Consider the following 24,438-nt stretch of genomic DNA (forward strand, 5'->3'; position numbering starts at 1 on the left):
TTATTTGGCTATGCTGGTTGTTCGGGAGGGTCTCTTATGCCCCATGCTTGGCCTCATCATTACGTGTACGAACCGAAACATCTATTTGTGAATCGTCGAAAGACAGACCCCAGGATACGGTCGAGTGGAATTAAATCTAGAGAAGAATCTAGTTATGCTTTAAGCCAGGAAATAAAAGCAGAAGAGTGATTTGTAGAGATTACACACTGGAGTAAAATGACCAAGCCTGCAATACAAGAGGACACCTTTAGACGGCAAAACCTGTGATGTCAGGAACCAAAGATATTGGAGTTATGAACACTTTGGTGGCGGTGTTAGCACCCTAGCCTGGTATACAAGAGGTCGTGAGTTCCATCCGGAGCCCGACACCTGCATATTTGGTATTTGCACGTTCTCCCCTTAATTATGTGGATTTTTGTCCGGGTCCTCTGGTTTTTCCTTGTACATTTAGAATCAACGTGTGTTTTAGAGTATTCGGCTGCTATAGATTTCCACATAAGCTCCTTAAATCGAGCTATCATTTGTGGCCAGTTCGCTTATTAAAAAAAAAGAGCTACAGTGAGGGAAACAAGTATTTGATCCCCTGCTGGTTTTGTACGTTTGCCCACTGACAAAGAAATGATCAGTCTATTTGAATAGTGAGAGACAGAATAACAAAAAAATCCGGAAAAACGCATGTCAAAAATTTAATAAATTGATTTGCATTTTAATGAGGGAAATAAGTATTTGACCCCTCTGCAAAACATGACTTAGGACTTGGTGGCAAAACCCTTGTTGGCAATCACAGAGGTCAGACGTTTCTTGTAGTTGGCCACCAGGTTTGCACACATCTCAGGAGGGATTTTGTCCCACTCGTCTTTGCAGATCTTCTCCAAGTCATTAAGGTTTCGAGGCTGACGTTTGGCAACTCGAACCTTCAGCCCCCCCTACAGATTTTCTATGGGATTAAGGTCTGGAGACTGGCTAGGCCACTCCAGGACCTTAATGTGCTTCTTCTTGAGCCACTCCTTTGTTGCCTTGGCCGTGTGTTTTGGGTCATTCTCATGCTGGAATACCATCCACGACCCATTTGCAATGCCCTGGCTGAGGGAAGGAGGTTCTCACCCAAGATTTGACGGTACATGGCCCCGTCCATCGTCCCTTTGATGCGGTGAAGTTGTCCTGTCCCCTTAGCAGAAAAACACCCCCAAAGCATAATGTTTCCACCTCCATGTTTGACGGTGGGGATGATGTTCTTGGGGTCATAGGCAGCATTCCTCCTCTTCCAAACACGGCGAGTTGAGTTGATGCCAAAGAGCTCCATTTTGGTCTCATCTGACCACAACACTTTCAACCAGTTGTCCTCTGAATCATTCAGATGTTCATTGGAAAACTTCAGACGGGCATGTATATGTGATTTCTTGAGCAGGGGGACCTTGCGGGCGCTGCAGGATTTCAGCCCTTCATGGCGTAGTGTGTTACCAATTGTTTTCTTGGTGACTATGGTCCCAGGTGCCTTGAGATCATTGACAAGATCCTCCCGTGTAGTTCTGGGCTGATTCCTCACCGTTCTCATGCTCATTGCAACTCCACGAGGTGAGATCTTGCATGGAGCTGCAGGCCGAGGGAGATTGACAGTTCTTTTGTGTTTCTACCATTTTGCGAATAATCGCACCAACTGTTGTCACCTTCTCACCAAGCTCCTTGGCAATGGTCTTGTAGCCCATTCCAGCCTTGTGTAGGCCTACAATCTTGTCCCTGACATCCTTGGAGAGCTCTTTGGTCTTGGCCATGGTGGAGAGTTTGGAATCTGATTGATTGGTTGCTTCTGTGGACAACTGCGGTGGACGAGCAGTGCACATGCCGGTGAGCGTATTACGCGGGTGTGTCAGCAGGGCGGAGGAACTGGGGCAAGGTGTCATGGAAGACCACATCCGGAAGCCCCTGGAACCCGCCAGTGGGTTCGAGAAGGGAGGCGCGGCCAGGAGGGAGCCAGGCCGCGCTGGGTAGCATCAAAGCAGCTGAGAGCGGGAACTGGTGGCTGCCGGTTATGGGGAGTAAACTCGTCTCGTCATCTTCTCCGCCTTCGTCGCCGCCGTCTTCGCTAGATACTGCTCGGCCGGGTAGTTGTTGGCCGTCGCGGTCGGCGCCATCGGCGTTACAGGGTCAGGGTTGTGTTTAGGCTGGGCTAGACGACTAGGGAGAGCGCGAGGGCGAACTGGTGAACCTGTGAAGGTGTTAATAAAGAAGGTGCCTCCTAAAAAACCTCGTCTCCCGATCTGCGTGTCTCTGAGCGTACCTGTGGGTTTCTGTACGTGCCTGTGGGACCTCTCTTAGTCTAAGGATTTATCTGCGAGTCAAATAAATATTGGAAAAAAATATGAATAAATAATTCCAGTCGGGTTCAAATTTTCACACCCACCACATCATTCCGGGGCTGACATGGCCATTATGAACCACTGAGTGTCCCAGCATCCACCTCTCTCTCACATGTGCACGGAAATAACTTCATTGCCACTTGTAAAGCGTTGCAATTTACATTTTCTTTTGAGATAAAATAGCAAAATGTTCAACAAATTCCAGGCACGATGAACACAAACACTCCGAATCGTTTTACCTCATTCAGGCCCAGGTTGATCATGCCCGTCCCTTTCTTGTCAAAGGCAGCAAAGATTCCTGTTTAAAACAAGCGAAACAAAAAACACAAGCTGGGACCCCTGCTGACGAGACCCACAAAAGTCGAACCCAACCCAGGGGATTATTGCTGTGTACAGAAATGCTGCGGGAGAAACTATTGGACCGGAAGCCCCCATTGGCTGGTGGACGAATGCATTGGATGGAATGAATACACGTCAGTTTCGTTTGGGGCAAGAAGCACAGAGCCTCGTGTATTCAAAAGTTTGCGTGCGACACGGAGCAGAAAAGAGCAGGATTAAAAAGTTAAAACGCCCGTATAAAATTCCAACCTATGTTGTCAGTAGGCACCAGTGCAGCAAATTCCATTGTTCTACTGTACTATGCTCCAGTGTCAATGCTCCCCGCCTTCACCACCCTGCAGGGAGAGTTTGGTCAAACAACTCCCATGACCTGCATGGTGGCACAGAGGCCCTTGTCCAAAAATTCCCGTACACATAATTGTACATAAAATACAGATTGTATTTTGCACCGTATTCAACGGTTGTATTTCTGCTATTTATAAGATCTACTTTGTACCCGGTCTCAGTGGGCACTGAACCTTGATTAAATCTTTTTTTTTTTAAACCTTCTGTCTGCACGTCCGTGAGTGAGTGCGTGCGCCCGTTCAGACTGTTCGCTCAGAGCTGAACAGTGATGGCGCGGCGGGAGTCTTACTGAACATGGACTCGAGTCGCGTGAGGCAGGCCACGTAGCCGTCGAAGTTGATCTCCAAATTCTCGTCCGCGTATCTCATGGTGACTAGCTCGTGCAACATCGTGGTAAGCTTGAAACCTGGCGGGCAAAGTGATCGTGTTGCCAGCGAACACATGCAACAGAGGAGGGGGGTGACACAGCCACGCTTGTTGCGCGAGTTCGCGGTTCAGGCCCCGAGGCCGCCCTGGTTAACACTCGTGGTGAGTGGAAGTGGATTATGATGTGGAAATGTATAGCGGCCAAATACTTTAAAACGCATGGGAGGGCTCGGAGACAAAAATCCACACGACCACGAGGAGAACACGCAACCTCTAAATATACTGGCGTCAGGATCGGGATCGAACCCACGACCTTCTGCATATCAGACGAGCGAAACAATATCTTGCCACCGTGGGGCCCCTTTGCCAGCAACGCATTTACTATGGATTACGATGGCAACCAGCTGTAGCTGTGGAGTAGACCGAGTGGAGTGCTGTCTAGCCATTGAAAACAGAGTTTTGTTCATGAGGCATGTTCGATAACTATGATTGGTCTAGAGAGCACACGACCTCGGGTTGTCACGTGACCAAATATCTGCGATCCCATTGGAAGTTGCAAATCTCAGTTTCTCACCAGGGGGCACAGCAAACAGATGTGTTCACAATTTGGGCTACAACACTTTCTAACGACAAAAAATAGCACGGAAATTATTGCCAGCAACGACTTCTGGCAATAGTTGATGAAAAAATTGCTCTCACGCATCGTCACCATCGTCGTCGTCATCATCACGGCATTCAGCGGTCATACTGGACATGTGTGAAAGAGCTTCATAGCTCATCAGATTTCTCCAGTCTACATTTAATAACCGTGAAGCAGAGCTTCATTTCAGCCACATTTAACCGTCCCGGTCGGCGACCCCAGAAAACATTTCTGTTAACACCCGGCACACCGCATCCGGTACAGTTGCGGCTACCGTAACTCCAGGTGAACCACAGACACGGAAAATCTCCGGTCAGAGGTTAATCCTCCACCCCCCCCCCCCCGCCACTCCCAGCCGCGATGACCCCTTTACATTATAACCGGCACCTCAAAAACAACCCGCAGCCGACGCGACAGTGAGATTTACCTGCAGCCTCGATGGCAGACCTCATCTCGTACGAGGCCATCGTGCCCGAGCGGTCGGTGTCGAACTCCTTGTAGATGTCCTGCCGGGCGGCGGGGCACAAGAGACGTGTCGCATTGAGACACCACTTGGAGGCGCAACGACGGACGCACCGGTTCGTCGCTCGATCCAAATCAAATTCGCGAGCTTAGCGGCGTATAGCAACCCTTTACTTATCGAGGCCTCTCTTGCTGCCGGTCAGTGTGGGTTTTGGTGCTGGCGGTCGCCCCCAGGACCGGTGCCTGGGGATCTAACTCTGGTCGCCGGGTTTATAGCGCAATTATCGAACCACCGCGCCACCTGCTCCACCCCAAAACGGATGGAATATGCATGAAGGTCACCTGTGCATGGATCCACGTGCTTTCTAGCGATTGAAGAATTGATAAAGGAGAGTGTAGAATGTGGGGGCTCAAGACAAAAGTCACACGCAGAAAGATTCCTAAACAAGTAACACGATGTCCGTCGAAGGCACAACAGTTTTTAAAAGGGGTCCAGAATTGGAACGATATCAAGGCAAGATGAGAGCAGGCTGGAGGGAGTTTACAAAACTGAACTACATTTATAAACAAACAGTGCGCCTAAAGAAGGACATTATTAAAATCAGAGGTTTACTCACAATGGTCCACACAACAGCACGTAATGTTTTTTTCTTTACATACAATGTTGAATTTTTTGCGTTAAACGAAGGAGACTCGAACTTTCAGAGGGAGTGCGGTCACCAATAACATCCGGTGACCCAGTAGTATTTTAACGAGCCCGACTGCTGACAAGACCCCGCAGGACGAAAACCAGTGCAAGACTCTCCCTGCTTAAACAAATCCTGCTTGATAAACGTCGGTCTGGAAAGCCAACCGGCGTGAACCTTACTGAAAAAACGAAAAAACGTCCCATTTAACTATATACTCGACTTCCTTCAACGCTCCACAACCACATCCGAACACTTTGGTTGGGTCAGGTGAGCGCACGGGGGAGCTGGTGGCGGAGGTGCTGCAGCAGCAGCAGCAGCAGCAAGCAAACGGAACTCACCACCCACTTCTTGATCTTAAACCACAGGTACTTGAACTCCTCGTAACCCAGCTTGCCACTGCCGTCTTTCTGCAGCGCGCTGGGGTTAAAGTTCATCGACGGGACAAACCGACCGGGGGGGGGTGTAAAGACAAACGCGTGCGTGCGTGCGCGCGCGAGCTTCGCACGTTGTATTATTGCTATTATTATTATGTTGTTAACTTACGAAGTTGGGGGCACACGTGGCAGAGTCATATCCCCCCTCTACTTGTGGCAAACCCAGTGCCCGTTCGTAAGGCCAGGTTCTGGGTCACATCGTGTGTCACGCGCAGGTGGAGAGCTGCCAGCAGGGGGCGCCCTTTATCAAGTTTTAGACGAGATCTTAATGTCAGCGGCTAGTGGCGTGTAAACCGCTCTGGGGTGCCCCAGCGTAAAGGAACACACAGTCTGCCAGAAACAAATTACTATTTGTATTATTATTATTATCACTTGTGTGTAAACCACCTTCGCCAACACATGTCGGCCAGCGTGGTGACGTATGGTCAAATAGCCCCAATGACCCGCACCGTGTGGGGAGTCCTTCATCCAGCAGTGGATTGACACAGGTGTACATCTGTATGTAAAATCCCAGGTAAGGACCAAGTTTTGTTTTTTATAGATATTTAAAAAAAAAATTGGCCAGATCATTACGACGGTGCGTAACCCAATGATCAACGAGAAAATCCGACGCGTTTGACCTTTGCAAACGATCGCTGGAGAGAGTGTGGGAGGGTGGTGGGGGGGGGGGGTTGCTGGGAGGTGGGGATACGTCCAGAAGTGCCACGATCCCACGGCAAGTGTCAATGCTGAAGCCCTTTGTCTTCAGTGAAGGGTCTGTTCAGCATCCACACACGCAAAGACAAAGATCCCCCCCCCGTATAGCCTTTAACGCTTTGTCACACAATAATCATGCATCACGATTCCCCACACACGCACCACACACAGCCACTGCAGTCACTAAACGTTGATGCGAGAGTAAGCGTGCGTGCGTGCGCGTGCGAGCGAGCGGCCGGCATTCCGTCCGTACGTTTCATGACGATCTTATTCAGGATTCGCTGAAGCTCGATGGCGCTGATCTCCATGTCCTGAAGAAGAACAAAAAAAATTGAAAATTACATAGTAGAATACTCTTTGGTTCTATTCTGGTAAAGTCACGTAGGTAAAAAAAAAATAAAACAACAAAAATCACGACAAAGGTGCCCAGTGTAGCCACTTGTGTTGTGGCCGAAACGTCAAAGGTGCCCCGTGTAGCCACTTGTGTTGTGGCCGAAACGTCGTGATTTTTGTTGTTTAATTTTTTTTACCTACGTGACTTTGCTCTTCTTTGGTTCTTTCGGTAAAGTCACGTAGAATGACAATAAAATAATAAAATAAAATAAACACAATAAAATTCTCACGACGTTTCGGCCACAACACAAGTGGCCTTCATCAGGTGACTTTACTGAATAGAACCGAAGAGTATGGATCCTTGCTATATCGTAGAACCCGATCCGTCAGTTCGTTCACATTTCAAATAGAAAAGATGTTCATTTTCTACTTACAGCCTTCAGGCCGTGCTGGAAAAAAAATCAAATTTAAATCCCACACAGTGGTACTTAAAATTTGTTGACTGCAGAGGGATGAACAGCTAAGCCAACCTCTTACTGGGTTTTTGAATTCTTATACCTGCTGATTAGGACCGCAGGTCGGATAGCACGACCATGCATGAGGCGCTGCCAGTTCACCGCGTGTCCTGGTTGAGCCTCCCAGACACATGGTAGTCTTACGACGACGAATGATGACATCGCACGCTCAAGGAACGGGTGAGTAGCACTGCCTGGACAGATCGTCACCAAATATGCCATCCCTCATTAAAAGACTTTCACTCAAGAAGAGTGAGCGTATCAGCTCCACCCCCACCGAACAGGCTTTCCCGGGTGAACAAAATTGAATTCCGGGACGCGCCCACCACCTGCAGTGATGTCCCCACTCTGGAGCGGTGAACGAGGCGGTGAAATACGGTGTGGAAGCCAATTTCTTTTTGATTGTTTGGGGATTTTTCTTTTTTTTATTTTGCTCCAGCCTCGTGAGTTCATGGATCAAGCCCCACAGTTAATCGAGTATCATTTCCAGATCCGCTCTGTGACACTGCCTCGGCCACACCGGGGCACATCTGGCCAGTACACCAGCGATCAGCCGGAGTGGCAGGGGACCAGACACTCTCATGTGGGGTCCGGAAGAACTAACCGACTGGGCGATTGGCGCCGGGGCACCCCCGTGCAAGCGAGTAGAGACACGGCACGGAGGGCACGGAGGGACACGCAGGGGCACGGGGGGGGGGGCACAGGGGGCACAGGAGTGCACTCACATCTCCAGCGAGGACTTTGAAGGCGTTCTTGATCTGCTTGTCTTCCTCCGTCTCAGGCTGCTTGGGAACCACGGGCTGGTGGAAATGAGATCGCGATTATAAACTTAGCGGATTTTAACTGTGCACTTGTGATAACGTAACACAGCGCAGTGTCTGGACACCACTTGATTACGTGGATCAATTAGTTTTGTACGCATGGGTTGGACGTTCAGTTACAGCCCTTTTCAGTTACAGCCCCTGGATGAAGGGAGCTTCCTCAAGCCATGTCAGACATGGGAATTGTTTGACCATACTTCATCATGCTGGCGATGCCCAGCACTGGTTAAGATATCACCCGCCACTGGTGTTAGCCGTGGCTAGGAATCGAACTCAGGTCGCCGGGTTTGTAGTGGACTAGTAAACAAACGTTCTCAGTTACCTCTGGTTGTATATCGGCAGATATGCTGTTGTCCATTTCACTGCAAGGGAAGGGAAAAAAAACATCGTAACTATGCAAACTTAAAACTAAACTTTTTTGTTTTTTACCAGGTACACTGCAAGGTCCAGTGAGCTGCGTAGCTCTTTTTGTCCAGAAGGGACCTGGCCATCACAAATGATAGCTCAACTTAAGTGGTTTGTCAATCACGTGGAAATGTATTGGCAGCAGCCAACTACTCGAAACCAGGGCTCGGTAACATGCGGCTGCGGAGTCCCATGCGTCTCCCTAAAGACTGCGTGACGTGACGTACCGTGTACTCGCACGCATTGCGGCTCTTGAAACCTTGAGTTTTGCATCGAATTCTCTTCTTGTTAAGTCACGTTAAAGGGAAACAATAAAATAATAAAATATATACAACAATAAAAAGTCTCACGACGTTTCGACCATAACGCAAACGGTCATCATCAGGTGTGAAAAACCAACGGCAAGAAACAAACTTCTTTCAAATGTTTCTTTCCGTTGGTTTTTCACAACCTGATGATGACCGTTTGCGTTATGGTCGAAACGTCGTGAGAATTTTTATTGTTTTATATATTTTATTATTTTATTGTTTCCCTTCAACGTGACTTTACCGAAAGAGCTAAGAATATGAATTACTGCAGTCACGAAAGCTTTAAATCAAAATCTCTTCTTGTTATTTTGGTGGCCAACCCCTGCTTTAAACGGTGCCACGTATACATCACAAGACCTTTTTTCCCTGCGTCAAAGTATGAAACATAGGAATAGGTTTTACCCTTTCCCGGCAATAAAACAGGTGTCGAGGTGTTCAAACACCGAATAGAAACCTTTTTGCAAGGCATCAAGTTACTGCAATGACCACACACAGTACTTTGTGGTGAACATGCAAACAGACACGCTCCGATAACATATGCAGCCTTTGAAACCGATTGGCCTCCGCCAGAGACAGCAGCCTCCTTTTCGGCCTAGTCACACCAGTGTCAGATCAGAGAACGCCAAAAGGCGAACAGCAACAGAGACAATGCACGCATCACAACATTTATAGCCCGGGGTGAGAGCAGCTTTATCGTGCGGCCTTTTTGTTCAACTTATGTTTTTTTACACCGCACGCGGCCAAACGTGCTGTATCGGAGTGGAGTGATGGAGGTGGTAGTGGTGGTGGTGCGGTATCGGTGACGAGCTCCTCCTCACTTGGACCCGTTCTTCTTCTCGGCGTAGAGGCGCACCACGAACTCGGCCTCCTGCTTTGGCTCGAAGGTGGAGGGCACAATGACATAGTTGCCGGGCGGCAGGCGGAAGCGCTGCGACACCTCGCGCAGGTTGATGAACTGCTTGCTGCGCGCCTTGGAGGCGTTGTAGAGGAAGAAGTCCTTGGGCAGGTGGCCGCCCTGCTGCTGCAGCTGCTCAGCGAAAAGGGGGGCCCCGGGAAAAGAGCGACAGGTGGACAATGATGATGATGATAATGATGAGGGACCATAATGATAACATTGATCATGATGATATAGATGATGATGATGATGATGAAATAATAGGCTTTATTCTTGCCGGCAGGAATATGGGTGTTAATACGTTCATCATCTTGATGCTGGCAAAAAGGGCCCTGTAATGATGATAATAATGACCACAGTTACTGATTTATCCAGGAAGTAGCTACACGTGGGAGTCCGAAGGCTTTTTTCCAAGAGTGACCTGCTACATCAGAATGTGGGTTTGATCCCACACCCCAATGCCTGCTGTATATTTGCAGTTTGCATCTTCTCCCCGTGGTCACGTGGATTTTCCTCCGGGACCTCCAGGTTTTTCCATCCACATTTAGAATCAACATCACGCGTTTAGAGTATTTGGCTGCTTTAAATCTCCACGTAATAAGCTGCTCGGTTGATCCATTATTTGTGGCCAGGTCGCTTATGAAAAATAGCTATATAGCTCTGTGGGCCCTTAGTTGGTAATATAAAGAGTTTAGTTTAGTTTGGCCAACACGCCCGCTTCCATTGATTTGTACGTTGACTTTTGGGTTAGGGCCACGTAAATATCTCACCAAATTTGTGTCGTTAAGACCCTCCGCCAATTGTTGGTGTTACTCCATGACGCTTTACCCCCCCCCCTCCCCCCGTGTTCCCCCAGCCAACCCTGCCTGGCCGTTCCCTGCACCTTCCCCTGGCGTTTTTTTTCTTTACTTCCGATAAAATAGTTCTGGGAAGAAAAAAAACAACCACAAACCGAAAAGACCCTCCGCCCAAAAAAAAATCGATTGCGTAATCGTTATATCGGCTGCGAAAACCCCACGCTCTAAGTTCACCAACTGCACGGTGTAGGAAGTAGCTGGGGAACCCGGAGGAGACCGATGCAGAACGGGGGAGGGGGGTAAGAACAGGTTAAAGCCTCCACATGGAAATCTGCCCCGAGTCACGAATTTAACAACTTTGCCAGCCCGCCAGCTCAATGTTGTAGCAATGTATCTCGTGCCTGGGGTAAGAGGGCCCAGTAACTATCGATTGAATCAGCGCTCACCAATTTTACTCGCTCACCAGCGATCAGTCGCCTCGTTATCATTCTCCTATCGCTACTACCATGGTTACTGTTCCTTGGAACTTCAAACTCTCTACCCATGTTGAAGACTCGGTGTACCAGACCGTTTGTATGTATGTAGAACTTATTTCGCACCATACGTAGCCAACTGTGTGATGGTCAGTTGGCCCACGTACCATCACACTGCAGGTCACAACACTTTTCTCTCTGTTTCTTGCCTTGGCACTGCTCCACTTTAGAATTCTCTCCCAACATCAGACCTGACACAGCAGCCTTCTTCATGGCCTAGTCTTACCAGTGTCAGACTAGAGAACGTCAAAAGGTGAACAGTACAAGGGCAATGCACCTATGGTTTTATTGCCAGAAAGGGTAAAACCTATTCTTATTTTCATACTTTGATAATACCTTCTACATGTTGCTGCTCCACTTGACGTTTTAGGCCTTTGGGCACTACGTTCTACGACCGTGATGGAAATGAAGGCCGTTGAACATCAGAAGCAGAATATTTATTTATACTGGAGGCATCTGATGTACTGTAAAACATTTTTTTTACAGATGTCCAGTAGGGGGCGGGTCAGAACGCAACAACAAACACATTCCTGCGGAGGGAGCTAGTAGGAACGTTGGGTTGATCGGTCAATGGCCAGAGTCAACGGCGGCGTTGTGTATTCCGCAAATATGCCCTACTGTGAGGGCGGGCACAAGCCGGCATGGGGAGGTTAAACGTTGAGTTTTATAAGGGCACCACGGGCTGACCAGCCCCTCCCCACCCAGCCTCATCCCTCCCACCCCCCACCCAGCCCCACCCTCCCCACCCAGTCCCTCCCTCTCCACCCAGCCCCTCCCTCCCCACCCAGCCTCTTCCCACCCTCCCCTCTCCACTCAGCCCCACCCCTCCCATTTTTGGATGCACGACGGACGGACAGACACAATAATCCCCTGTGGGCTGGTGTAGTAACCAGGAGGTTCCTACCAGTATAATTATTACTTTTGTATTGATTAGAATCAATACAAAAGCAAGATAGGAGTGCAAAGTATAAGAAAGGTACACAAATCACTTTTACAAAATATACAAATAAAAAACTAAACCATTTTCTTCTTACCAGGACAATCCCACTGAGTTATTAGCTTCTTTTGCAAAAGCGACCTGGCCACAAATGGTAGCTCAACAAAGAGGCGTATCACGTGGAAATGTATAGCACCTACCTCCAACATCACTTCTATGTTGCTCACGTACTTGTCTGTTTTGCTCTGCCATCGTACTCATGCATTTGTTGGTGGGCCCTCGTTCCGTTGAGTTCTGGGTGGCTGGCAATGATCGGGCCACCCCTAGAGGCCGGGCTTGATGCAACCATGCAGGGTTCACCATGCAGGGAAGGTCGGCCCATGCACCATGCAACCCCAAACTCACCTTCGCTGGAACCTTTAGCGGGTCATCCGCGGCCAATGCAAATTTAAATGTATGATAAATATTAATAATAATAAAAATATAAATTCTTAGCACTTGCAAACTACCGTATGGAGCTCACTGCACAGCCGCGGCTGGAAAGAACAGTCAAGTGATTGAGAATACATGAGCACGTGTCTTTAAAGTTCTGTAGCACTGGTTGCCTAAGTCATATATTTTTTATAGAGAGATATATATATACATAGCGTCGCTCATGACAAACTGCATCTCAAAACGCTGTACACTTTTGCAACGCGCGCCAATTTCGCACGGAGGCGTGGGACACCACAGACAAAGAGCAAAGGCAGCCCCAAACCGGTGCCAACCTCCTGCTCAAGCTCTGTGGTCCTACATTGGGATATTTCGCCAACTCGATGAACGAGTGGATCACGCGCACGGGAAGAAACGAGAGGAAACCAGAACGTTCGCAGATAATAACAGGACAGGTGAGGGACAGGAAAAAAAGAATATCGCCTGCGTCTCTTCGTGTCCCTTCGTCGTTTCGCGACCATTCTGGAAGTGTCCGTAGGCCCACGAAAGCCAGCCCACGGTGGCTGCCCTCCACCCCTCCCACTAGCCCTCCCCCCCCCACCGCGACAGGTCGGCGCTGGCGGCGATCGTTTGCGGTACCGCACCTGGTAGATGGCGAAGCCGATGGTGTAGATCTGCGCTCCGAGCTTGCGCTGGTGCCGGCGGTTCTTCTGCAGCACCGACACAATGAAGGAGCAGCCCTTCTGCCCCTTCTCGTCGGGGTCGTCGTCCTCCTCCTCCAGCTTCAGACGGAACTGCGGGTTTGTCCAGAACGTCTCTTTGGCGCCACGTGTCCGGGGGGAGGGGGGGGGAGAGGAGGGGTTAAAGAGGCGAGGGGCTGACAGGCGAGTAAAAAGGCATCGTGTGTGGTGCCGCGACGATTGGCACACCGAGATGTGCAGTCCGAGAGGTCGTCAGGAAGGTCGTTTCTGAAAGAAAAAAAGAACTCGAAGCTCGGTGGGCTTTACCTGGTAAAATAAAAAAAATTGTTTAGTTTGATTTATTTAGCTGACCTGTCCCCTTGCTACGATCACGGAAGGAGAGGTACAGGGCAGGCTTACCTTTCCTATACTTTGCACTCCTATCGTTTTTTTTATCGTGTGTTGTTGCAACTTTCTGACCTGCCCCTACTGGACATCTGTGAAAGAGAGCTTTATTTACTCATCACATTTCTCCAGGATGAATACATAAATCGGATTCTGATCTCGGAAGCTCTCGGGCTTGAGTGAATCGGATATTCTCGTCTATGCCCTTGCTCGAGCTACGTCTGAAAAATCTCATCTCGGGGCTCGCCCGCCCGCTCGCTCGCTCGAAAGAGAGATTACCGCAGCTTAGCGAGGCTTTCACGCTGGTGGTGGGCTGATCACGTGGCTGATGAACTACGACGATGATGAACGACCGAACGAGCGAGGCCCGGCAGGGCCCTTCAATGCGGTGCACTGCCCTGGGCGGTCCCCATATCGCCACCGCCACCGCCACCACCGCCACCGCCGCCACCGCCGCCACCACCGCTGACAGTACCGGGGAAGTTGCGGCAGCCTCCGGCCGTGCAGCCGTTGAGCCAGCGTCCCTCGTGCATGGACACGGTCCAGTTGCCCGGCGTGTCATCGTCCAGCGCGTCCGGGGTGAGGTTGCACATCTCCACCTTGTGGAAGTTCGCGATGAAGTCCCTGTAGGACATCCTGTGGCAACGGCGACGCGAAGGGGGGGGGGAGGAGACAAACTCAACTGCTGTTGTGTTTAGTTTGTTGTCCTTCCCCCACTGCCCCCGCACCTCCGATTAGCACGGTTGTGTACGTACGGTGCGTAAGAAGTTCAACGTGCGTACGTGGACAAGGTTTGCCGCGGTCGGAGGGGTTGTTTCTCTCCCTCTGTGGGTCCGGGGATCGTTTTATTTCGCCACGAATCGAGGTTCGTTTTGTCCGTTGGGGAGGCTTAGCACTGCTGGCTATGTACGGTGCGAAAGAAGAAGTTCAACAGGTACGGCAGGTGGAAACGCCGAACTGGCACCATTGAAGAAGCTGCCTTCGAATCTGGCTTTCAGCCAACTGTTGTTAGAGTGGGTTCTGAAGTAGTCCTCACTAAACGATTTTTTTTATTGTACCAGGTAAGGCCCGCTGAGCTATATAGCACCTTTTCAGAATGGAGCTGGCCACAAATGATAGCTCAACGAAAAGGTTTATCATCGCGTGAAAATGTATAGCAGCCATATACTCTAAAACGCATGTCGATTGGAAACGTGGAGGCAAAAACCGGATGACCTGGAGAAAAATAAACGCGACCACGGGGAGAACATGCAAACACCACATATACAGCAGGCGTCAGGGTCGGAGTCGAACCCACGACCTCCTGTATACCAGGCGAGGTAATTAACATCTCGCCACCGTGGCACCTATGGTGGCAAGTATAGTCACTTGACCGCCTCAAAATTCCTTCACCTAAAACATTTGATGAAGTATGATCCGATGACCACACCCGTGACCCAGGTGGCGTGCGGAAGCCATCATCATCATCATCCAGCAGTGGATTGACCAAACGGAGCTGTACGCGGCACACCGGGGTGTGGCCAAACTGTGCTCCGAGTGCTCCGCGTGTTTTTCCCGCGTGGTTGTGCACGGCTCCACCCACCAGAACTCCCCGTCGTCCTTCTGCTGGTGCTGCAGTCGCTTCCTCTCGGCGGCGGAGACCTGCTGCCACTCGCGGCCCCTGGCAGGAGGAGGGCGGCGGAGGAATGGGCACGCCGTTGTGACTCGAGGTGGTTGGGGAGGTGCACACGCGCCATCTCAAACCCGGGTCGCTAACCTTTCCCTCTGCAGACCAAAGCCGGATTTGTGGTGTGCGCCAGTCGGCACGTTATCTAAAAACGTGCAGTCCACGATGGGAATACAGTTCAACAAACCGTGCCGGCACCCAATGTCAGCACGAATAGATTCCTGCCCTCCGAAGACAGATTCCGGTTAGACTCGGACAGGTGGCAAGCCTATCCAAGACAAAGATCCCCCGTATAGCATTAATAGACCTTTGGGGAAAAGTGCTGTTTGGCGAACAGCGCCTACGAAGGCCGGCACGGCACACGAGTAGGTGGGTGGCCAGAACTACGCCCAGCCACCTTTGTCTCTCCAATGGCGATGTTCACACAATGCACCAGGTAATGATTTGAGGCCGAGTCGACGCAGGGGAGCCCCAGGACCAGTTCAGATAATCATTTGATGGTGTTCACCGTAAGCGAAAATCGAACTCGGCTGGCTGGGTTCGTAGCGTAGCGCACAAACCGTTGGACCACTGCTCCCCACACGTTAAACCGGCCATTGTAAGCCTCTCTCCCACACACACGCAGATCACCGAGGTCGACTTAGGGGAGGGCCAGGGACCGGTCCTCACAGTGGATTTTGGCTCGCCATCGAACAAGGACGGTCACGGCATCGTGCGCTTTCAGGATATGCTTCTGCGGCCGTCTGCAACGCTCTTCCTTCCGATGTGGGAAGCCACCAGGGCTACGCACTTTTAAATCTATATTAAAAAAACTAATTTATTTAGAGGTGCTTTTGTGTTTAATTTGTTGCCCTCCCCCCCGCACCTATGATTAGCACGGTTGGCTACGTACGGTGCAAAAGAAGTTCAACGTTAAAAGGCTGGTTGCCGATCAAAACTTTCAAAGCACTGCAGAGTTAATCGAGAGATGAGGCCCTCGTGCAATGGTTAGCACGCTGGACTTACAATCCAGAGGTTGAGGGTTAATTTGGATCTCCCGGTACGGCAGTTGAAGCAGTGTGCTAACCGCTCCCGGCATTGGGGGCGATGCCTTCAGCAGGCGGTAGCGATCGCCAGGTTTAACCGTGTTCACCCGGCACCAGAGGGAGCAGCTGCTCACACGTTAGTACGGATGGCCAGCCACACTCCAAGACAAAGATGTCCCATTAGCCTTTACAGACTAAGTTTATAGGGAATACTGCCGTGGCGCGGTGCTTAGCGCACTGGACTTGCAATGCTGACGTCGCCGGTTCGATCCGATCTCCGTGCGCGGCAGCAGACCCTCTGGTGCAAGTTTCTCAATTCTCCCCCCATTTGGGTTTACCACAGTGACTGAATTTGACAGGTTACATGCGATGGGGACAGGTGTGGTTACTGCCACCTCTTTCAATACAACTGTCCACCATGTGAGTAGGCCAAAACACCTTCTACAATGGCTCCCTCGACAGCTCCCTCTTGCGGACGCCCATTTGCCAGCGGGGGGGCGTAAACAAGAAATTGCAGGGCTGCACCTTTATCTTTACATTTCGCAAAGCCAGTTACAGGTGCAACTCACCCATCGCTCCAAGCGCCGTTCCACTCCACCTGGCCCCACGGGTTGCGGACCCGCACCAGCTGGATCTTGTGACCTCTGACCTCCACCTGGTGGCGGACACGGCAAAGGTAAGTGTTCATAGTACCGCGTCGGTTCTCGGCAGGTCTAGAAAAAAACAAATATCTTGGAGCCTGAACAGTGCTTGGATGGGTGATCGACGTCTGTAAGAGGTTGTTATCGGGACCCCCTTGCTAGGGGTCCCCTGGCATAACCCCCCAAGTGAGCGATTGTTTCCTCCCACATGCCAATTTAAACACTCAAATGGAATCGTTGAACCACCAGAATTCATGACTCACTCCCCCCGCCCCCCACAAAAACAGTCTTGAGACTCGATCAGGATGTTGCTGGTGAGGTTGTTCTGGGTAAAAGTTATCACAGCTAATTAATATTAATGCCGACTTCCGACAAATTGGTATTGATCTTATTGATCACGGGAAGGATAATGGGGCAAAGTGGATCATTGCCAGGGGAACCCGCATTTTGCGAGCCCCTTCTGGGAAGTGAACTCGGGTCGCGCTGGATTTGCAGCGCGGTGCGCAAATCCACCACGTTATTTGACCAATATAGCTCTTTTTCAGAAGCGACCTGGCCACAGACGATAGCTCAACGAAGCGGCGGCTTACCACGTGGAAATTTACAGCAGCCAAATACTCTGAAAGCACGTTGATTCTATATGTGGAGGGAAAAAGCAGAGGACCCGGAGAAAAATCCACACGACCACGTGGAGAGAGGACAAGCAAACTCCACGTATACCGGCATCGTCAAGGTCGGGATCAGGATCGAACACACAACCTCCTGTATACTGGGCGGTGGAGTTAACATCTCGCCACCGCGGCACCCTAGACGGAAAGACGGTTTACGTGGCAAGCGTCGCGAGAGGGGGAGGGGGGGGCGGCAGGGCGAGGTGGCGATGGGCTCTCACCTCGTCGAAGCCGGTGATGGAGTAGGCGTGGCCCTTCACCAGGCCCGTGGTGGTTCGAGCCTCGGACTCGGCGCTGCTCGTTACCTGCGGCACGTGCAGCCGGGGAGGGGGGAGGGGGGAGGGGGGAGGGGGGAGGATACAGGAGATAGAGGATTGGGGGGTTACGATTTACTGGGGCGAGATCAGCAGCGCGTATGCGTGGATGCCGAGCTCGACACGTGCGCGCGGGGGCGTACACGCAGGACGGCGAGTGCTCGCGGGCACTCTCGATGCAAGGTCACGGAGGCGGCCGCGTTTTTTTTTGGGCCGTAAACAGGGGGTTAACTTTCGATGCTGATCAGAACGAATTAAGCATTAACGTTCATTTCCTATGCTAGCTTAACGACCAAATCACTTAGCGGCCGTTTTCGTGGAACCGATTTGCCGTCGTTAAGAGGGGTTCGCCTGTGCAAGTACGCGCACGCGATTGAACAGACACTCCGACCATAAGTCCACGTGCTCACGGGCACTTTATACATCAGGGCGCACGTATATATGTGCATAGACACGGGCGTGAATTGCACGTCGGTCATGTTCAAATATTCAAGTTTCCCCTCGCTTTATGCGGCGAGTAGTAGATGCGTTCCGGAAGGAAAAAAAAGGGGGGGGGGCGGACAAAGCGAAATCGCACGGGGCAGCAGCTGCCTGCCGAGTAGCGCATACAGTACACACGGTACACACACACACAGCACACACACACAGCGCAGTACACACGGTACACACAGCACACACACACACTACACACACAATGTTCCCCCGCGTCCGACCGCATAGCCGCATGTAGAGCGAATTCAAACCGCATATAGCGAATTTTGGGTAGAAATAGGCGAGACGCAATATACGGCGTGAAATCTCAACAAACCGAACCCGCGTACAATCGAGGGGCACCTGTCATAGAATGCCACAACATTGCGGGACTCTGTTAGGTTTGTGGAGAACCAGCACAGACAAGAAACAGCGAATGTGTTCGCCGCCGAGGTCGTGACGGGTTTATTTTTCTCATTCCTTGTTGCTCTGTGCTCTCCCCCCACCCGTCCCGTTCCCGTTTCGCTGTCATGTGCACCGCTGTCGACTTTACCGCGGGCGATATTTGCACGTAAAATAAAGACTGATCGATTGAATCGCTTTTCATCATCAACACTGCCGCGAGATAGGGAAAAACGTAACACACATAGTGGGCCCAACAAACGAGACAATGGCCTAAATTGAAACAAATCGAGTTAATTTGCCTCCTTCAATGCATTCGCTGGGATGCCACTCACCGCCCACTGTCATGCGATTTCACCCCCGAGGGAAAGGCGGGAGGACACGTGGACACACCGCGGGACCGGCGGGACGAGTTCCACCAGAGGGTCTGGTTTTTGGGTGAAAGTCACTCCACCATCCACCGAGGATGATGACTCGCATGCAGTCCATCCCGTGGTGCACGCGCCTCGCACGCGCACGACACAGACAAAGATCCCCCGTGCAGCCTGACCAGGCTCTTGGGGCAAGTGGTGGTCGCGAGCACCCATGAAGGAGCCGGAACAGCACACGAGGGGGTGGCCAACACCACGCCCGGTTGCCTTCGTCTCCCCAGTTCTCATGTCTACACACCGCACAATGTGCTAATTTGAGGCTGAGTCGACCTAGGGGAGGCCCAGGACCAGTGCCGGATTAAGCTAGTACGGGGCCTGTAGCATATGTTATAAAGGGTTCCTTAAAAAACACATATGAAAACACAAATTTTAACTTGCATAATAAAGTCATTGTATTTTTTCATTTGCTATACGGCCAGATAATACGACAAATCGCTAACCTTAAACACCCAGTCGTTCATAAAAGTTGAAGGCGCTATAGTACTATAGTAATAGAGCAAGTTCAGAATCACTGAACCGGAATTGATAACTTGAAATCATTTTGCACGGGGCCTTGAAAGTGCGGGGCCCGTAGCTACTGCATATGTAGCTACTACATATGTAGCTACTTTAACTACTGGGATAATCCGGTACTGCCCAGGACCGGTTCAGATAATCGTCATTGGTATTGGCCGTAAGCGTTAATCGAACTGGGTCGCCGAATTCGTAGCACAGTACGCTAACCGCTGCGCCACCGCTCCCCACACCGAAAACAATTACCCCCCGTGTAGCCTTGAACGTACTGTTGGGGCAAGTGCTGTTTGCGAGCACCTATGAAGGCCGGAATGGCACACGAAAGGGTGGGGTGGACAGCACCACAGAGCCACACACACATGCACACGTATTGATTAGATCCCACATTAGTCATCAACCACAAGCAGACCTATAATAGAATTTTACATCAACTTTCGTCCATAATGAAAATGTCATATTTCTGCTGCTCCTTCGGTATTTTTAGAAAACCGCCGGAGGCCTCACAGGGTGTGATGCTACGCCGCACCCAAGCAATTTAGCGCTGCATTCTTGTCCCCCCTGCTTAGAGCCCTTCCTTACCGCCGCCTCCTTCACCGCTCACGCGCAACCTCGTTTTGTGATGGGCGCAAGTGCTAGCTCGGGTTTCCACCTCTGCAGGTACAATGTAAAATCCGGCACGTTATGGGCAGGGAAACGAACGCCTGGCATAACTCGTAGAGACCGAGAATTAGGTGCTTTGCCTTCAGCGGTTTATCATCATTATTCTATCTTGACTTAAAGATTTCGTGACTGCAGGAATTCATATTCTTTGGGCCTTTCGGTAAAGCCACGTAGATAGAAGAACAATAATAATAAATAATAAAATATCACGACGTTTCGATCGCAACACAAGCAATCGTCATCGGGTGAAAAAATATTGCGGGAGATATTTTATTATTTTTTTTTATCATAAATTTTCTATCTACGTGACTTTTACCGAAAGACCCAAAGAATATCATTATTATAATTAGCATTGACGATAAAAAAACGGGACTTTCAATGCGTCCCAACCCCCCCCCCCCGCCCGCCAGGAAGACCGACAAATTTTCCAGGGATGGCTGCCACACCTCCTCAACGAGAGGAAAATTCTGGGAAAACCAGGACAGGTGGCAACCATACCTCCCACATGCCCTACGCAGGTCACCGAGGGCTATTTGACCACTCACTTCTTCAACGTGCTGCTCAACGACGGTCGGTGGCGGCGCACAGACGTGGAACCGCAGAAGTGTGATACAACGATGAACTTTGCTACGCCGCTTCTCATGACTGTTTACCATGGGGAAAAAACGTAACAAATCAGGACAAGGTGGCGGCGGCAGCGTGATGTGTCCAGAACCTTGACGTACGAGGAGAGTCGCTTACCAGTCCTAAAGGGAGGGCCCAACAAGGGCCGAAATTCGTACGGCAGTGGCCCACATGGACAGGTGACCACGGCCGCCCTCTTGCACGACCATTCCGGCCCGAAACGCACGCGCGAGACCCATCGGCCGTCGCCGTTAAATTCAGCTGAAGAGACAGAGAGCGCCGGCTCCCTGTCTCTTCGACGTGCCCGGCGCGGTGCACACGAGCGTGGAGATAGAAACCCATCTCTCCGTGGGGTCGGTGTGGTGGACGTACATTTTCTCGCATCAACTGACCACGGCTCAGCTAGCTATTGACGACGCCTGTGACCATCAAACGCCCCCCCCCCCCTCCCCCGGGGCACACAGGCACGTGCCCCATCTCGGTCGGATCTCGCCAAGCCAAGCAGTTTTGAGCCCCGGGTACTGCTCGGATGGGGTTACCGTCTGGCGCAGCAAACAGGTTGTGCAAAGGCTGCCCCGCCGGGCTCCAGATTTTTGTGGGGCAGCAGAACCGCAGTGCAGCCGAGTCAATTGTTGTCACGTGCTTATACGCCACCTTCACCCCAACCCGCACTGATCAGCGGTGGTGAAGTATGGTGGAAAGGGCACCCACGGCAGGCCCTCATCCAGCAGTGGATTGACAAAAGGGCTGTACAGTACAGCACTGTAAAGGTTAACGGGCGCAGTCCTGCAATGTCTAGCTCGCGCCACTGCTGACAGAAGGCTCCTCCTCCTTTTAAGGGAGCTCTAGGAGATACTTGGCCTACTCTTCCATGCTGGCCAGACGTCTTGGGGCAGGTGGGACGGGAGTACCCACACTTTACCCAAACCACACACAAAGACCTGCCGTTCAAATGAGTTGCGGCGCGAATCGTCGATGCAGAAGCACCTCAGTTGCTCTTCGAGGGACGAGAGGCGAATTTCGTTGACCAGCCCTGCCTGCTGCTTAATCGCAGTCTCTATCTTTTCCGCACGGCAGTGAGTCAACCCCAACGTTGTACTTTCATGCAATGTCAAACAAGAACTTAATAGCATTCGTCAATAACGCTGCGTGTGTGGCCTTAAAATATATAATAGGAGACGTTTCAGGGAATGGCCCTTGTTCATAGCACATACGTAGAGAGGCCAGTCGAGAGATAGAGTGCATATTGATAATAATGATAGTTGGAGACTGCACTTCACACCATGGGGCCTGATAACAAAGGTAAAAAAAAACATTTGTCGACCTCCGACGCGAATGCACGCGATATTGTCAGATCTCAGGAGCCAAGCTGGATTGGTCGCGACCAGTGCTGCTACCATCCGTCTCACTCGTGCACGCACAAATGATCTCATCGCGTACACACTCCTTTCGCTGCCATTCCTTCACCGGTCTCGTCCATCAGCCATCATCCACGTCCAGCGCTGCGTCCTGCCCACGCCCAATCGTCTCTCTCAAGTTGAAACATCGATAGTGCGCCGGACATCAATCGATGCGTCGTGGAAATGCGTTTGAACAAAAAAAAAGACGACCAGCGGTTCTGCTGCTCTGCCGCCCCTCGCCCCCATGCCGCGGTGGCTAGGAGATGTTAACTCCCTCGCCTGGTATGCAGGAGGTCGTGAGTTCGATCCCGTCCCCGACGCCTGCTGTACATTTGGAGTTTGCGGTGTCTCTCTCCTCGTTGTCGCTCAGATTTTTTATCCAGGGTCCTCCGGTTTTCCCCTCCACATTTAGAATCAACATCACGCGTTTGGAGTATTTGGCTGCTATACATTTCCACGTGATAAGCCGACACTTCGCCGAGCCATCATTTGCGATAGGACGCCGTCAGCTCCGTCACTGCCGTGGTGCGTGAAACCGCGCGCGGCACGCGGGGGTGCGGCAAGGCGTGGTGCGCACCTTCGTACACCGATCTACACCACCGCGCACATCGCTGGAATGCCGTGCCTTTTTAACAAGGTATTTGACAACGATGGAGACGCAGCATGGAATGGTTGGTATGCAATTTTACTCATGGAACTGGGGGCACGGGGCGGGGTGAGGGGGCGGGGGGGGGGGTTGAAGAGTTAAAAAACAATCATTATACGAGTCCAGCGAAGGTTGATCGCTTCTTGGGATGGACTAACGAGACTCAACTTGGGCTGGACTAACTAGCCTCGACTTGGGCAGACTGCTAAGTGTATTTAAATTCCGCCCACGTACTGTAGGCGTACTGCTTGTACCGCCCCGTCCAGGATTTCCCATGACATTTTTAAACTCATTCCACTTCATGTAAATGTGGTGGCTCGAAGACATTTGGCAGTGGCGCAGTGTTGTGTTGTTGGCATGGGCCCACTGCAATTAATGAATTGGGGCCCCTTGCAAATTTTCTGCCCCCCCCCCCCCCAAAGCCACGCTTCTTTGTAGCCCAGCTAATGGGCCCCTCCAGCCCATGGTCCTCATTGCAGTTGCGCCGCCTGTACACTTGATGTATACAGCGAGTGGCTGCGTACGAGGGAGAGAGAGCGTGCGATAGAGTGAGCAAGACGGGGAGTGGGCGAGTGTGAGAGAGAGTGCACGAGGGGGTAAGCAAGACAGGGAGTGGGTGAGTGCGAGAGAGAGAGTGAGACAGGGGAGTGTGAGAGAGAGCAAGACAGGGAGTGGGTGAGTGTGAGAGAGAGCGAGAGAGCGAGCAAGATGGGGAGTGGGCAAGTGCGAGAGAGAGTGAGACAGGGAGTGTGTGAGAGAGAGAGAGAGAGAGCGACAGCGAGTGACACAGTGAATGTGAAAGAGAGAGATGAAGAGGCGGCAAGATTAATTCCGTTTGGGCCATTAACTCACATCGATAGAGCAGCCGAGCATGGATCCACGCTCCAGCGCCTTCTGCATCAGCTGAGGGAAGTTCTCGGGCACCTCCTTAGTGTCGTACATCTCCACCACGCCGCCCGTGAAATCCTCCATCGCCTCTGACGTGCTGCCCCCCTTCAGGGCCTCGTACGAGCCGTGCAGCCTGGGTAGTGTCAGCGGTGGCATTAGGGCAGAGAAGACCTCTGGGATTTAAAATCGCCCTCAAAAACAGTGACCACTTGAAGTTAAATCAAATCCGTGCGTGTTTTGCGCGATACAGACGCCACCACGACCTTCACAAAATGTAAATTCAGTGAAAGCCCAGCGATTGATTGCAGGACCACAGACCACCAGGTCATCGACCACACAGCAGAGAAACCAACGTTCATAATTTGTGCTTTTCTGTGCAGTCAGTGATGACCGGGTGCAGACTTTCACTGCTATCATTGGATAGCAGTCAGTCAATATAAATGACTAATTAGCAGACCTATAATTTACCCATACGAAGTGAACAGTTTGTCGAATCCCATAATTGGAGACCAGGCTGGGATCACCAACTCACTCTGCTCGGCCACCCAGTTTAGTCACCGTGGCTGGAGCGGCTAAAACCCAGAGGTCAAACCCAGAGGTCAAACCCAGAGGTCAAACCCAGAGGTCAAACCCAGAGGTCAAACCCAGGATCTCAGTGGTGACTGCGTTTAGCGTCTCCGACGTCTCCCTGAGAGCCACA

General features: G+C 51.2%; 1 protein-coding gene across 4 annotated transcripts in view; it reads right to left on the reverse strand.

The window, feature by feature from the left end:
* The window catches only part of LOC116947735 (calpain-9-like), a 41,014-nt gene that overhangs the window by 2,180 nt on the left and 14,396 nt on the right, over positions 1 to 24,438 (reverse strand). For 2 of the 4 annotated variants that reach the window (XM_032963789.2, XM_032963787.2), the window contains exons 5-20: positions 23,703 to 23,871; positions 17,611 to 17,694; positions 16,650 to 16,735; positions 14,972 to 15,049; positions 13,865 to 14,025; positions 12,949 to 13,121; positions 12,278 to 12,289; positions 9,529 to 9,737; positions 8,320 to 8,359; positions 7,902 to 7,976; positions 6,582 to 6,639; positions 6,324 to 6,388; positions 5,537 to 5,605; positions 4,475 to 4,553; positions 3,331 to 3,447; positions 2,597 to 2,655 (exon numbers count right to left, since the gene is read on the reverse strand). In XM_032963789.2, the coding sequence (XP_032819680.1) occupies positions 2,597 to 2,655; positions 3,331 to 3,447; positions 4,475 to 4,553; positions 5,537 to 5,605; positions 6,324 to 6,388; positions 6,582 to 6,639; positions 7,902 to 7,976; positions 8,320 to 8,359; positions 9,529 to 9,737; positions 12,278 to 12,289; positions 12,949 to 13,121; positions 13,865 to 14,025; positions 14,972 to 15,049; positions 16,650 to 16,735; positions 17,611 to 17,694; positions 23,703 to 23,871 (1,534 nt within the window). The remainder of the gene's footprint in view (positions 1 to 2,596; positions 2,656 to 3,330; positions 3,448 to 4,474; positions 4,554 to 5,536; positions 5,606 to 6,323; positions 6,389 to 6,581; positions 6,640 to 7,901; positions 7,977 to 8,319; positions 8,360 to 9,528; positions 9,738 to 12,277; positions 12,290 to 12,948; positions 13,122 to 13,864; positions 14,026 to 14,971; positions 15,050 to 16,649; positions 16,736 to 17,610; positions 17,695 to 23,702; positions 23,872 to 24,438) is intronic. The other 2 variants (XM_032963790.2, XM_032963788.2) reach the window with 1 other exon arrangement.

This window comes from Petromyzon marinus, chromosome 31 (assembly GCF_048934315.1).
Source record: "Petromyzon marinus isolate PM22_M1 ecotype Great Lakes invasive population chromosome 31, UKy_Petmar_22M1.pri1.0, whole genome shotgun sequence".
Lineage (NCBI taxonomy): Eukaryota > Metazoa > Chordata > Hyperoartia > Petromyzontiformes > Petromyzontidae > Petromyzon > Petromyzon marinus.